At 55.9% G+C, this 13842-nt stretch overlaps 4 protein-coding genes across 4 annotated transcripts; 2 read left to right on the top strand and 2 right to left on the bottom strand.

Moving 5' to 3' along the window:
- Positions 1–2175: 2175 nt before the first annotated feature.
- GMORB2_6463 (Arylsulfotransferase (ASST)) lies at positions 2176–4205 on the top strand (the record flags this gene model as incomplete). The annotated part of the gene is made up of 3 exons (XM_035468433.1): positions 2176–2204; positions 2298–3825; positions 3972–4205. The coding sequence occupies 3 exons, from the start codon at positions 2176–2178 to the stop codon at positions 4203–4205; spliced, it is 1791 nt and encodes a 596-aa protein (XP_035322414.1).
- Positions 4206–5488: 1283 nt separating this feature from the next.
- Positions 5489–7574, top strand: GMORB2_6462 (Uncharacterized conserved protein (DUF2293); the record flags this gene model as incomplete). The annotated part of the gene is made up of 4 exons (XM_035468432.1): positions 5489–5608; positions 5718–5981; positions 6050–7042; positions 7293–7574. The coding sequence occupies 4 exons, from the start codon at positions 5489–5491 to the stop codon at positions 7572–7574; spliced, it is 1659 nt and encodes a 552-aa protein (XP_035322413.1).
- Positions 7575–8615: 1041 nt separating this feature from the next.
- Positions 8616–12641, bottom strand: GMORB2_6461 (ribosomal RNA-processing protein 12; the record flags this gene model as incomplete). The annotated part of the gene is made up of 2 exons (XM_035468431.1): positions 8616–12299; positions 12573–12641. The coding sequence occupies 2 exons, from the start codon at positions 12639–12641 to the stop codon at positions 8616–8618; spliced, it is 3753 nt and encodes a 1250-aa protein (XP_035322412.1).
- Positions 12642–13251: 610 nt separating this feature from the next.
- On the bottom strand, positions 13252–13842 carry GMORB2_6460 (Protein kinase domain; the record flags this gene model as incomplete). Its single annotated transcript, XM_035468430.1, has 1 exon — positions 13252–13842. A coding segment is annotated over one exon (591 nt), but the record flags the coding sequence as incomplete, so codon positions are not given.

Below are 13842 nucleotides of genomic sequence, written 5' to 3'. Positions count from 1 at the left end.
TGACGAGTAACTTATCGTGTTTATCATATCCTGGTAATTAAACTAGTATTACTCATGGTAACAGCATCGATACAGTGCCCATACACCACGAGCAATACTCCGTAGCAGCAGCGGTTTTTTACCTGCTCCTGCTTGTCCGGGTAAAGCATCAATACATGCATACGACGGACCTACGAATACTCCGTCTATGTTCCATCAATTAAAATAGAGTGATCGGAGCTGCCAAGTCTCCTTCCGAAATCATAAGAGATCTTCAAGCACACAACCAGAGGGAAAGCAATTCATCACGGAAATCGGCGTTGAAGTCTCGAAGAGGAGCTGCCTTACTGGGCCGTTGTGAGTGATCTAATACAGAGTGCGACCGGCCACACAAAGTAAGGGCTCCGACGTTGGCAGCTACCGCGAACAATTGGCGGAGGCTATCAACCTAAGCATCTCAAAATGGGCAGGTACTACGACATGGTATCGAATAAAAGCATGCCATGAAGGAGCCGGGTGCGGGAATAGGCGTAATAAGCCAGATAGGATCAACCATGACAAGATGCTGTAAATGCAATAATACTGCAAGTAAGAAGATCGAAGATGCAGGGGCGGGTAAACCATGTGCAGAGGCGATATTACTCGTGAACATCCTTGCGAGTTCCCGACCCCGATGGCCTGCTCGTATGAATATATGTACTGTCTGTTAGCCTGTTGAGACGTACGAGTAGGTGCAGGTCTGTACAGGACCATGCTGAGGTAGCGATCGTACTTCCGTACTTGTGGTGATGGTAATAATCACTAGTGCGACCACCCGGATACTGTCATGACGAGGCGCCGCACCACGCGGTCCACACCACATCGCACGAGTATGCAGCAGAAACGGCTCAAACGAGTAATACCCCGTACCAAAGCTGGCAGGATGGATGGATACCCCTGTCCCACCGACGAGCCGACCGACTAGCCGTTGAAGCCGACAAGCCTAGGCCTTGGCACCGCCACCACCCACACGTACTTCTAGTACGAGTGCTATGACTACCAGTAGGACTAGTAGAAGTAATTACGCGCGAGGAATGATGAAGAGAGATATGAGTTATTACCTTTTCTTCCTCACTTCCAACTCTGGGGGAAGAGGAAAGCTAGTGAGCCGACAGAAGGAAAAGATAATTATAAAATCTATGGAACACGCTGCTTTGCTTGCCTTGTCCACGCGTACAATACACGGAGTCCAACACACTCAACGTCGTACGTTCGGTTTACATGTACCCTGGTAGGTAGGGGGTTGGAGGGGGGATACAAGCACTTGAGAGGGGGGGGAGGCTGTCGGGGACGGGAAATCTGTCACGGGAGGACAGAGTGAGGGAGGTTTTCTAGAATAAGTAATATTAGGCACAACATCTCAAGGTTGATCACCTCCAGAGCGAGGGGGAAAGGGCCCTGGAGGAGCTGGTTTACTATGTGGCGTCCCTGTGTCCTGACTGCCCATCTTCGTCTTCTAGACCATCCCCGATATATGAGTGTTACTACCTCCATTATTTCCGACATGCGGTATTGAGACTACATGTACGTTCCTTTTTTTTTCTCTCTAGTTTTCTTTTTTTTACCCTCCCCCCCCCCCCCCCCCCCCCCCCAAGGGCAAGGGGGCAGGAGCGCGTCTCACTGAGAGGATGGAAACGGCTTGATTGGGCATTGGATCTTTTCTGGACCCAGAAGACTCCAGAGTGACTCCAGAGAAAGTTGTGTATATGTACTATCCCCTGGTCCCCCTGGTCTCGTAGATTGGCCCCCTGCACACGTATGTGCATACGAGTATAATTCTTCTCCATACATACAGACTGCCTGTGCCAGACTACCAGCAGTAACGGAACGGAGAACATACGTAACTTACCACTACTACCACCAGTCTCCACCACTTTCTCTCTTGCTAGAGCCTTGACCCTTTCCTGGCTCTCTCCCTCCGTATCCCCCCTCCTCTTCCTCCATATTACAAGCGGTTCAAAATCGTCTTTTGCTTTTTTTCCTTAAATATCTTCTTCTTTCTGTTTTAGTTCCTGCGGTGGGAAAATATGTCTGTGGTTTTGTATGACTGATCCAGCTGCTGTTCTTTTCTATCCTCTGTTTTTTTTTCCACCTCTTCGCACGTGAAACCTTGACTTTCTGTTCCTGTATATTATTACTCCTCGCCAATTATCCGCCATGTCCACTCCGGCTTGGCTCGCCGGACTGTCGGGTGGTCCCAGACGCAGAACGTCCTTCTTCTCGAGACCCTGCCTGACGACGTTGACTGGTATCATCGCCGTCGTCTTCCTCTTCTGCAGTCTCACCTTCGTCTTCTTCGGCCATCTCGACCCCCAAAAGTCCACCGAACCTCCCGCCGAAGACCACCAAGACTCGGCCGGCAGCGGCCACGGCATGGAGGATGTCGTCGCAGACCCTGCGCCTGCTGTGCCCGAAGTCGAGCCTGCGCCGCCTCCAGAGCCGGAGCCTGAACCCAAACCTCCCCGCATGCTCCCCGTCCAGCAGCCGGGCCCCAGCAACCACCTGTCGTGGGACTACGTCACCTACAACAAGGGCGACAGGTACGGACCGCGCCCGGGCATGGGCTACGTGTCCACGCCCATCCGCTCGCCTCTCTTCCAGGTCAACACCTTCAAGCCCCGAGCCACCGAGGGCAACCCCTACCTCTTCTTCTGCCCGGCCGTAGAAGGCCAGCCCGGTACCATCCAGATCTTCCGCCGCAAGGACCTGTCCCTCGTCTACTCGACCCACGGCTTCCACGCCACCGGCAACTCGCGCATGCAGGAGTACGACGGTAAGCAGTACCTGACCTTCTGGGCCGGCGAGCCCGCCTCGGGTCACGGCGTCGGCAACGGCATCATGTACGACGACGAGTACCAGCTGGCCTACAACCTGTCCATCAACACCTTCAACACCATGGCCGACTCGCACGAGTTCCAGCTCACCCACGACGGCGGGGCCATGTTCAGCGCCTACGAGGCCATCCGGGGTTACGACATGACGCCCGTCGGCGGGCCGCCCGACGGCGTTCTCCAGGACTCGTGCTTCGAGGAGGTCGACATCGCCACGGGCGAGACGCGCTTCGCCTGGCGCGCCTCGGACTGGTTCTCCATCACCGAGACGGCCGTCCCTTACAACGACGTCGAGGACTACGGCCACCCCACCCACGACGGGGGCTGGGACTTCTTCCACATCAACAGTCTCGAGAAGACGGCCGACGGCAACTACCTCGTCGTCGGCCGCCGACTTAGCATGATCACCCTCATCAACGGCACAAGCGGCGCCCCCATCTGGCAGGTCGGCGGCAAGAACAACCAGTACAGGGACCTGTCGGACGGTATGGCCACCAGCTTCGGCTACCAGCACCACGCCCGCTTCGTCGACGACGCCCAGACCGAGATCGTCATGTTCGACAACTCGGACCTGGCCGGCACCCAGCCCAACCCCGGCTGCGGCGACAGGTGCTCCCGCGGCCTGCACATCAAGCTCAACCACGAGGAGAAGACGGCCAAGCTCGTCAGGTCCTACTACCACCCTTACTCCGTCCAGTCTCGTGCCGAGGGCGGTGCCGAGAAGCAGCCCAACGGCAACCTCCTCATCGGATGGGGCAAGGTCCCTGCCTTCACCGAGTACACCGCCGACGGCGAGGTCCTCCTCGACGTACAGACCGGCCCTTGGAGCGACTCTGTCGTCGGCGAGTCCCACGTATACCGCATCTATAGCCAAGACTGGAGGGGTAACCCCAAATGGAACCCTGACATTGCCGCCAGGGACGGCCACATCTACGTCAGCTGGAATGGTGCCACTGAGCAGGAATACTGGGCACTGGTAAGTTCTCCCTATCCCTCCCTCCTTCTTTACACACTCTTTTTTTCTCACCCCTTCCTTCCCACCTTGATCTCATGATCCACTCCCTCCTCTTCTCTCCCTCAAAAAATAAAAATAAAAAGTTGGCCACGGTTAACATGAAACAGTTCACCGGGGACGCTAGCGACTCCCTGGAACCCACATACATCACGTACCGCAACGGCTTCGAGACCACGATGCCTATTCTGGGAAACCCCCGATACGCTCGTGTCGCCGCCCTCGATGCCACCGGGAAGCTGCTGGGCAGCACCGACCGCATCGACCTGGAGACGGGCCTCAAATCGAGTGTGGATTCTCAGCTCGATATCGACTTTATCCTTGACCCGCATACTCTGGTATGAGAGCGGGTAATAATGATTGTATATTCATCAGACGTGAGAGGAGAGGGGAATTGCTTTTCAAACTTTTGATACAAATGAAAATAGTTGACGATTGTGGGATTTCGGGGATACATTGGGTTTCATGTTTATTTGTCCTTTTTTTTGTGTGCGTGACTTGGGTTGTCAGTATAATACCCCTGCAAACGACCATTGATAGCGAGATGTTTTGGCCCAACACTCAAGAGAGAAAGAGGCCTGGCGAAATTGGGGGGGGGGGGGGGGGGGGAAACCACCCTTTTTTATTGTATTTTATCTTATCGTTATTCCACATCTTCTTTTTTTCTTCAATTTTTTTTTCAAAAGAGTCAATTCATATCCTATATTCCAACTCTCACCAGTACTACTAGTTATAGTTTGTGTTAAATACTTGTATGATGATGATTCGTAGCGTCTTTTTTTTCGCTCCTTCTACAACCATAGGCCCTCGTGATCGGGAGATTACATAATGCAGCCTCACCCAAGTTTCCCGACACCCAAGGGACCTCCCATGACCATCATCGCTGCTAGTATCACTCTTACAACCCTGGTCGACCGCGACCTTGTCCAAAAGTTGTAACTTGCGCTCCCTACGTGTGCTATGCTTTGCGCCTAGAGCTGTGTGAAGTTTCTTTGCTTGTCTTCCTGCTTTTTCCTCCCCCCCTGGTAGCTCCGACTCGGCGTTGAGCGAGTGCAACCGGTTTTCCACCCATCGCAGCCTGAAGCAAAGCTCTTGGGCTGCAGGCAACGTCTCAAGGAAAACACCACTCATTCGCGTCTGGAATCTTGAACGACGCTCGATTTATTTTCATGCGCTCTCCACGTTCGGAATCTAAATCAACCTACTAGCTTCTCACTGAAGATCTATATCTCAACAACATAGCCAAAAAGGAAAGAGGAAGAAGCTGAAAAAAGGAAGAAGAAAGAGACGACAGAAAAGGAAACATGACAATCCGATCCTAATGGGACGGGAGAAGAAGAAGCTGGCTGGTGGCGGCGGATCAGCCAAGGACCGGCACCATCGCCGCGTGCCCAGAGCTCAATTCAACCCGAGAGCACCGATGCCAACTGGGTTTGAAGCAAAACCAACAGTTCATAGGAGCAAATCTAGGCATCATACCTATTTCGAATTCGTCGAAAATGCAGACAAGAAGAAGAAGAAGCTCGAGTTCCAGGTAGCCCGCGGAACCTCCTTTCTCCCATCATAATCGCCACCCTTGCCTCTTTTGGCAAGAGAACTGGGCTGCAGTAATAGTACTCACACATGTATGCAGGTGACGACGAAAGCGACTCCGCCTCCCGGCTTCGAATTCGTTCCCATCGGTAACCCGGCGTTGATGACGGCCTGTAAAGAGCTCTCACGGGAGAAGGGGGCTATGATATTCATCGTATCGGCACGTGCAGATCGCCTCCCCCCCCCCCCGACGACCCCTAAGATTGGGAGATGCACTCTGCACTCTACCCCTTACGTCTGCTAACCCTTTCCCGCGGGTCTAGAATACTAAAGAGATCGACCCCAATCACCTTTCTCACCACGTCCATCGGACGGGCCACCACATTCGGGAGGCCATCGTCGACGAGGCCAGGGCCAGCTTGGAGCACTTACCTGACGGTGGTGTCCAAGCGAATGATGGCATCCCGGAGCCCCTTCCGGCAACTCAAGAAGAGTACACGACCCAGGCTAATGCAGCTATTCTCGACCTGTTCCCGCGGATACCGCACACGGACCGCCAGTCAATCATCGCACATGCGTTCAATCTGGTAAGATTGAAGTCAACCTGTCGCCGAATCGAGGGACGGACGGAACGTAACTTACATGCGCGTTATAGGCCTCGATAAATCAACGCCCGAAACCTGTAGGCCTATGCACTGACATAACTTTGTCGCGGCGCGCACAGCTCGCAGTTTTAGCGCATATCCGGCATACGCATACCCGCTATGACCATCTGTTGAAAGAGACAACCTGGCAGAACGCCAGGAAAGTCGTCGAGTCCTTGTGCCTGGACATCCTCGTCAAGTGGCGAGGGGATGAGGAGACCGGCCGGGACCAGCTAGATGAGATTCTTCGTGAAGTTGTCGTCATCTCAGATTCGGACTCTGGCGAGTCTGACGACGAAGATGAAGAAGATGACACTGAAGACTCGTCGATTGACGAGGTCATGAACCCAGGCCAGCCGACCGGACCTGACCACCCTTACATGGGGTCTTGGCAAGGCAGACCGCCTCGGGAGCAACCGCCGTCTGGCAGGATCCAGCCACCCCAAAGTCTCCAGGCACCACTACCAGTGATTCCCGGGAGAGATGACCGCCACATGGCCATCCCTCAGCCGACGACGGGAAGGAAGGAGCAGCGGGGTTTTAAGAGATACCGTGCTTGGGAGGAGGCCATCCGGAGAAACCGCGACGAGGACGACGACGAAGATGACGACGACGATCCGCGGCAACCCCCCCCGCAGCATATGCTGGATAATGCCGTCAGTAGTGGTCCCTGGACATCATATCACAGCCCTGTGAACGCCGTGCCAAGGCTTGCCGCTGCTGGCCCAGCAATGGGAGGAGTTGGAAATGTGCCGGGTTCCAACGGCTTCGTCCAGCCCAGGCCTTACACTTCTCTAGCTCCTCCGGCTAGCCCTCCAGCCCGAAACCCGGGTGGTGATAACGTAACATTGTATCCTGCTGAACATAGGCGCACGTTGGTGCCTTCTGGGCAGCCACATTATAATCACGCTCCCCCCACGACCATGATGATGGACGGGCTTCAGGACATGCTCGTTCCTTCCATCGAGCCGGCCTCCCCCGAAGCCGCCATGCCGCCTTCCTTTGTGCGTACCCTGCCTCCGAGGAAGTATCCATCAGCGGCGGCTGGGCCCGCGCCATTCCGTCTTCCATCCGCCTCTCCGCCTGCTTCCCCGTCCAAGGAGACGGGGACGCGAGACAGGCCGTACCACATCATTGAAGAGACCAGCGTGATCGGGAGGATTGATCATCCGCCACTGTCCCAATGGCACCATCGTAGCTCACATGGTTTCCGCCAGGATGTGCCAGCAAGATACCATGATCCTGACATCCTAGGGCCAACCTACCATCGGCCGATGGCCGCTGAACCTCTTCCTCATCCTCCTCAGCAGCCGGGCACTATCTCGGCAGTTCCGCTACCCCAGCAGAGAGCCCCCGTGGGCGCAGGTCGGTCAAGACCGCAACCGAGTCAATTTCGCATGGAGGACCGAGGCGGTTTTCTTGAAAGAGTCCACGAACCGGTCGACGAGTACACAGGTGTCTCTATACCCGGGCAGAGACCGCCGCCTTTCCCTGGGGTTGCACACCGCCACTGGACACCACCACCACCACAACTAGATGCCTACGCAGAGCGGTACTACCCGCCTCAGAGGTCGCCTCAAAACGCGAATGTTCCCATGCCTGTTCATTGGCACGAGCAGGCTCGCTTCGGACAAAGGCTGCCGCCGCCGCTGCCGCCACCACCAAGGCAGGAGTTCATTGCGGTGCCGGTTCAGCCCCGTCCTGAAGCGTGAGTCTTTGCGCGATACAAGAAGAATCTGAACAAAGGCTTGACCGGAAGAATGCGTGGTTCTGACTTTTATATGTATATAGGATGTATATTGATCCGCCACCGCCACCGCCGCCCGAGGTTCACCAGCAACAACCGGCAGGGCACTACTACCCTCATACTGAAGGTGATAGAGAGTACTACTACCGCGGACGACGGCAGGAGGGGCCGCTACCCAACGGGGGCAGTCATATCGTTGTTCTTGAGTAGGAAGGGCACTCCCTTCTCTTCTGTCCTTTACTTCCTCTTCTTTTCGGAAGTTACACTGCAAAACTCCTCATCCACCTGGATGAAGGTCTGTAGAGGGTACATTTCCCTGTGAATGATGGTCATTGGTGTTTTTTTTCCCTGGGTTTTTTATTTATTTTTATTTGCAAGTTGGACATTGTCGGAGGAGGAGATTTATTGCTTGTTTCAAGGGAGGGACGGGCGGCTATTGTGTTTTTGTTTTTTTCTCTTTCCTTTGTTCTTCTTCCCTTCATCTGGACCGTTTCTCTTGACCCATTGAAAGCATAGAAGGCTGGTGGATGGGACATGACATGTATACCCCGGTTATAGTATGAGTAATGAATGATGAACAACACATGAACATGACAAGATTTCTCAGACCCTAGATCAATGATTTAACAGAACCAATGGTAACATGAAATGCTTCTATAAGTTTTTTTTAATTAGAAAAAACACTGAAATGCATAACAAAGTTTCTTTTTCTTTTATAAAGAAAAGCACTCTCTAATCTCTTATTCATTTTCCCACGTTCATGTACCTTTTTTTTCTTTTTTTTCTTTTTGTTCATAAAACCCTATCTATTCCTATATGAACCAAATATCTTACCTCCTCTTAGGACTCTTACCGATACCTCCACCACCTCCCCCGGACCTCTTATCCTGTCCTAGACCTCTCCTACCAGCCGAGATACCACCTTTTCCACTCCTATCACCGCCACCGCCGCGACTACGACCTCCTCTTCCTGCCCCTCCACCTGCTCCTCCATGTCCACGGCCACGACCGCCACCACGACCGCCACGAGGGCTGATACCACTCTTGACAGCCGCGGCATCAGACTCGCTCATGTGACGAGCGTTGTCGTCGTCGTCGTCGTCGCCGTCGTCGTCGTCATCCACGCCGTCCCTGTTGCGACGGTTGGAGAACTTGAGGCGGCCGCCGCGACCGCGCACGGCGGCGTCCCTGCCCTTGATGGCGGCAACGTAGGCCCCCACGCCCGAGGTGGCAGCGGCGTCGGCGTCGACGTCCATGGCGTCGGCCTTGCCGTCGTCGTCCCCGCCCAATATGAGCTTGCCGTCCAGGTCGACCTTGGCCTTTGTGCGTTGGGGTTTGCGCATCTTGACAGGACGGGTGGATGAGATGTTGGCCAGGGCCTTCTTGTCGAGGAGGTCGAGGGGCTCGTCTTCGTCCTCGACAATATACGTCTTGCCACCCTTTTGGGGTCTCCTGCCGCCGTTCCGAGGTCTTTGCGATGACGCCTTTGCGTCTTCGCCGTCGTTGTCGGATTCGTCGGATTCGCTACTGTATAAGGCTTGGTCGAGCTCGTTCTCAAAGTTGGCGGGCTTGTTGTTGTTGTCGTCGTCGTCTTCGTCGTCGTCGTTGCCGCCTTCGCCGGCTTCACCCTTGGAGGCGTCCTTTCTCTTCTTGGCGCGCTCCTTGGTCTTGCGGATGTTGACCAGGAGCTTCTTGTCGGCCTCTGGGCAGTGGCGGTGGATGTTATCGTAGCCGAAGCGACGGACCATGCGCTCGATAATGTGCTTGACCTTGCTCTTGAAGTGACCCTTGTGCTCGTGGCTCCACACGATCAGGTTGGGCACCAGCGTCGACAGGCGCGGCATCATCAGCTCCACGGGCAGGCTGATGACGCACACCTTGACGAAGCCCAAGCAGCTCTTGACGATCTCGCGGTTGTTGGACGTCAGGAACAGGTCCATGGTCTGCACTAGGTCCGACAGCGTCTGCTCGCTCAGTGACGCGCGGAACTCGTACAAGAGCCGGCTGATGGCCGTGATGGACGCCGAGATCATGTGCGGTGTGCTGCCCGCCAGTCCCGCGCTCACCATGGTCAGGTACTCCTCGATGCTGGCCTTGCCCACCGGCGCGTCGTCGGGCATGTGCGGCACCTTGGAGTTGTCGATGACGGCGCCCTCGGCTGACGCCATGCGCTGGCCGATCTGCACCAGCAGCTCGTACGCCGTCTCGCGCGCCCGCTCATTGTTCTCCTTGCAACAGATGACCACCTCGCTCAGCACAGACGGGATGAAATGCAGCGAGTCGTCGGGCACGAACTCCAGGAGTGCCGAAATAGCCGCTAACCTCTCGCGCCGCGCAGGTGCCGACACCTTGTCCGTGCTCGACACTATGAGCGTTTGCAGCTCGCTGTTGCGCTCGTGGAGGGCCTCCTTGCCCGTCTCTGACTCCATCAGCCGCGGGATCAGCTTATAGGCCTTCTTCTGCAGCTGCGGCTCCTCCTGCCTGTAAATGACGACCGACGCAATCTCGAACAGAGCCCCGAAGCTCTCCCGGGGCAGGTACAGCGACATGGTGATAACCAGGTCCATGAGCGTCTGGGCCGTGGATGGCATGTGATCCTTGGACTTGCCCTGCTGCTGCGGCTGCTGCCTGGCCTTGCCGTCGCCCTGCGCTGCGGCGCTGTTCTTGAGCTCTTCGGCCAGCATCGTGCTCACGCGGTCGAACGTGTCTGTGACCTCGACCCCGGGCGTAATGCTCAGGAAGGCGTTGATGGTCTGCAGGATGGGGCCGCGGCTCTGGGGCAACGTCTGGGTGTAGACGTTAAACAGAACGGCCAGCATGTTCCCGGCAAAGGTTCCCAGGAGTTTAAGGTTGCTGCGTGCGACCTCGCGGGTAATGCGGCTCTGCAGGAGGAGGTCCTCCTCTTCCTCGTCGGGGATGCCGGCAATGGCCCGGTTGGACTCAATGAGGGTCTTGAGAGCGCGGCACACGTCGAGGCGCAGCTCGACCTGCTTATACAGGATGTTGGCCAGCATCTCCGCAAAGGACTGGTCAAAGGCCTCGGAGACGTCGAGGGGCAGGTCGCAATAGCCAGGGAGGGTGGACCAGACCTGGTGCACGAGGGTCTCATAAATCTTGACCTCCATGGTCTTCTCGGCGTCGCCGTGGTCGAGGACCTTTTGGAAGAGGAGCTCGCTGAGGGGGACCATCTCCCTGCGGAAGTGCGACAGGTTGGTGTTGCTGATGTAGTCGCGCAGGGTGGGGAACATCCAGGCCTTGCCCGACTGGCCCTTGACGGGCTTGGCGATGTTGAGGGGCAGGACGGACAGGACGGCCTCGGGGCCCATAGCGCGGATGGCCTTTCCGATGACCTCGTCGGCTTCCTTTTTGTTGCGGAAGGACGAAGACTGGCGGATCTCGCCGATGGTATGGGTGACGCCGAGCAGGACAGGGTCGGCGCGCCACCTCAGCGAGTCGAACATGGCCCCGAGAACGTTGAAGGTCTGGAGCCACGAGGCCTGGTACTTGACGGTCAGGAGGGCCTCGGCCGACTTGGCGATCCTGGAGAGTATCTTTTCGTCGTAGACGGAGGGTTCGAGGATGACCTGCTTGGGGATGCAATTGGCCATGAAGGAGACGAGGCATTCGGAGGCGGATATACGGATGTTCTCGGCGGGCGACTCGAGGAACTGCGAGACCATGGCGAACAGATCGGGCAAGTTCTGGAAAACGGCGTCGGCGTCGACCTGAGAGGAGACGTCGTAGCCACGCGAGATGATAGCCAGCCAGGGCGGGACGAGCTGGGTATCGTTGGCGGCGGGGCGCAGCTCGGAGATGATCTCCATGAGGCGGGGCAGCTTGGCGGACGACACCTCGTCGGTCATGCCCTCGAAGATGACCTCGAAGATGTCGAAGGCGGCCATGGTCATGTACTCATTGCCGGTCTTGGCGATGGACAGGAGCAGCTCGCACAGCGACCCGATCTTCTTGCTGGGCCAGCCGCCGCTGGCGACGGCGACGGTCTTGACGAGCTGGAGAGCGTGAATGATGGCGGGGTCGTTTGAGGCATCGGCCTTCTTGCCGGCCTTGCGTGCCCTGACGGCCAGGTCCTCGAGGTTCTTGGCGGCCGTCTGGGCGCTCATGTCGGCGGCTGGATGGTCGAGCGACGGGCTGGGCGGCGGGTTGCGCAGCACCTTCTTGACGGCGTCCTGGGCCCTGCGGCGCACCTTGGGCCTGCCGTCGAGCGACAGGTTGAGCAGGCCGGCGACGGCGCGGCGCGGGCTGATCTGCGCCACGCCCAACTCCCACGAGGCGGCATCCTGCGCCACCAGCAGTGACTCGAGGCAGCCGATGGACGAGCGGAGAAGGATGGGCTCGGCGTCGGTCGTCATGAGGAGCACGGGCGCCAGAAGCGACAGGATCTGCGTGAACTTGGACCGCAGCAGGGGCTGTGGGGCATAGGGTGTCACCACGTCGAGCAGGTAGACGACGGGCGTGGCCAGCTCTGTGTTGATGGTGTCATCGTTGACGGCCTGCTGTAGGAGGGCGAGGAGGGCGGCAAAGTATCCCGTCGGTGTCGGAGTCGAGTTCTGATCTTTGAGGGTAGACTCTATAGACTGGAGGACGACGGCGCTCTGTTTTGTGTACGTCAGTATATATAGATGAATGAATGTATATGTATACATATATATATATATATAAAAGATATATATAAGTTTCTTTTTTTTTCTCCCAACTTCTCTCTCTCTCTCTCTCTCTCTCTCTTAGTAGAGGCAGACTTGGAGTGGGGGGAAAGGTCAAGTATGTACCCTCTTCTGACTCTGCAGACCAGGAGATTTGATCTTGTCGAGCTTCTCCGCCAACGACGGTGTAGCCATGATGATTGTGGCTGTTATCGTCGTCGGAAAAATCGTAGTTGGAGACGATCGGTGTGGTTTTGTTTTTCTAGCTACTACCAAGAGGAAGAAAAGAAGACCGTCTAAAAAATTTACTTTGCAAAGGTTGGGGGAAAAAAAAATCCTTATCGTGCTGGCGGGGTTGCGATAAGCTTATCGATCCACGATCAAAAGTTGGACCTGTGAAGACGACGATTATCACCTGCCACGAGTTGAGCAACTCGTATGTGCGTGGGCGGATCCGGATATTGCATTACGGTGCTCACCACAGCCTCGAGTGCTAGGGGCAGCTCAAAATATCATTGTGGACGGCATGTATCATACTAGCAAACTGTCCGCCGTTGATGACTGGAAATGCACCCGATTATGCCGCTTCTTGCTGGACGCCGGCGGGGACACCGCTGCAGACTGGCTGCGCGTTGGATTGGACTGGGCACACCTCCTCTAGGCACAGTGCCCTCCGTCAAGTTGCTTCATGAAATTGGACGTCTGCTTGTAGCTGATGGAGCACGTGTTTTGATCAATCCTACGCGGAAGATATCTACCAAGCTGCAAGCGTTGTATGCAATGCAGTCCCGTACTGCTCTTTATTCTACAACCTGCTGATTACATCATTGTAGGCTTCTATGATGGGACTGTAGAGCTGGTCAGGGTCTCCCAACGGGGTCCCAAGAACCATCCTCGCTGTGTCACTGAATAGGATTGATCTAATCCGTAAGCATAGGGGCTTCACCACATCGAGCGTCTCGGGAAACTCGCCCATGATCCTTTCTAGACCATTCACACTCATAGCACCCTCCTTAGTCATGGCAATCTCCTCCAATCCCCCAACCTCCCACTTCCGTAGCAGACTCTCCCGAGGCTTCTTCTTCTTCCCTTCACCCTTGAACCCGTTATACCATGACTGGCGTGCACACATCCAGAGCAAGACGTAGAAGAAGGACTCTAGGTCGTGGCGATAGGTGTGGTCAACCCTACGTAGGACCTCGACTGCCATGAACTGCACCGTACCCGTCAGATGTCGCGCTCCGCTCGGCCTGCTGTCTCTCTCCTTGGCTAGATCGAGGTCGATAAGCATGCCGTTGAAGCCATCTGCCGTCTCGGGTCTCGTAATGATAATGTTGTTGGACGAGATATCGCGGTGGAGGATGTTTCCGGTGATATAGAGAGACCGGTGGGCTCT

The sequence above is a fragment of the Geosmithia morbida genome (assembly GCF_012550715.1).
Source record: "Geosmithia morbida isolate 1262 chromosome Unknown scaffold_5, whole genome shotgun sequence".
NCBI classification, from domain to species: Eukaryota; Fungi; Ascomycota; class Sordariomycetes; order Hypocreales; family Bionectriaceae; genus Geosmithia; species Geosmithia morbida.
The sequence above is the reverse complement of the archived record's forward strand: the minus strand, read 5'-3'. Positions and strand labels throughout refer to the sequence as shown.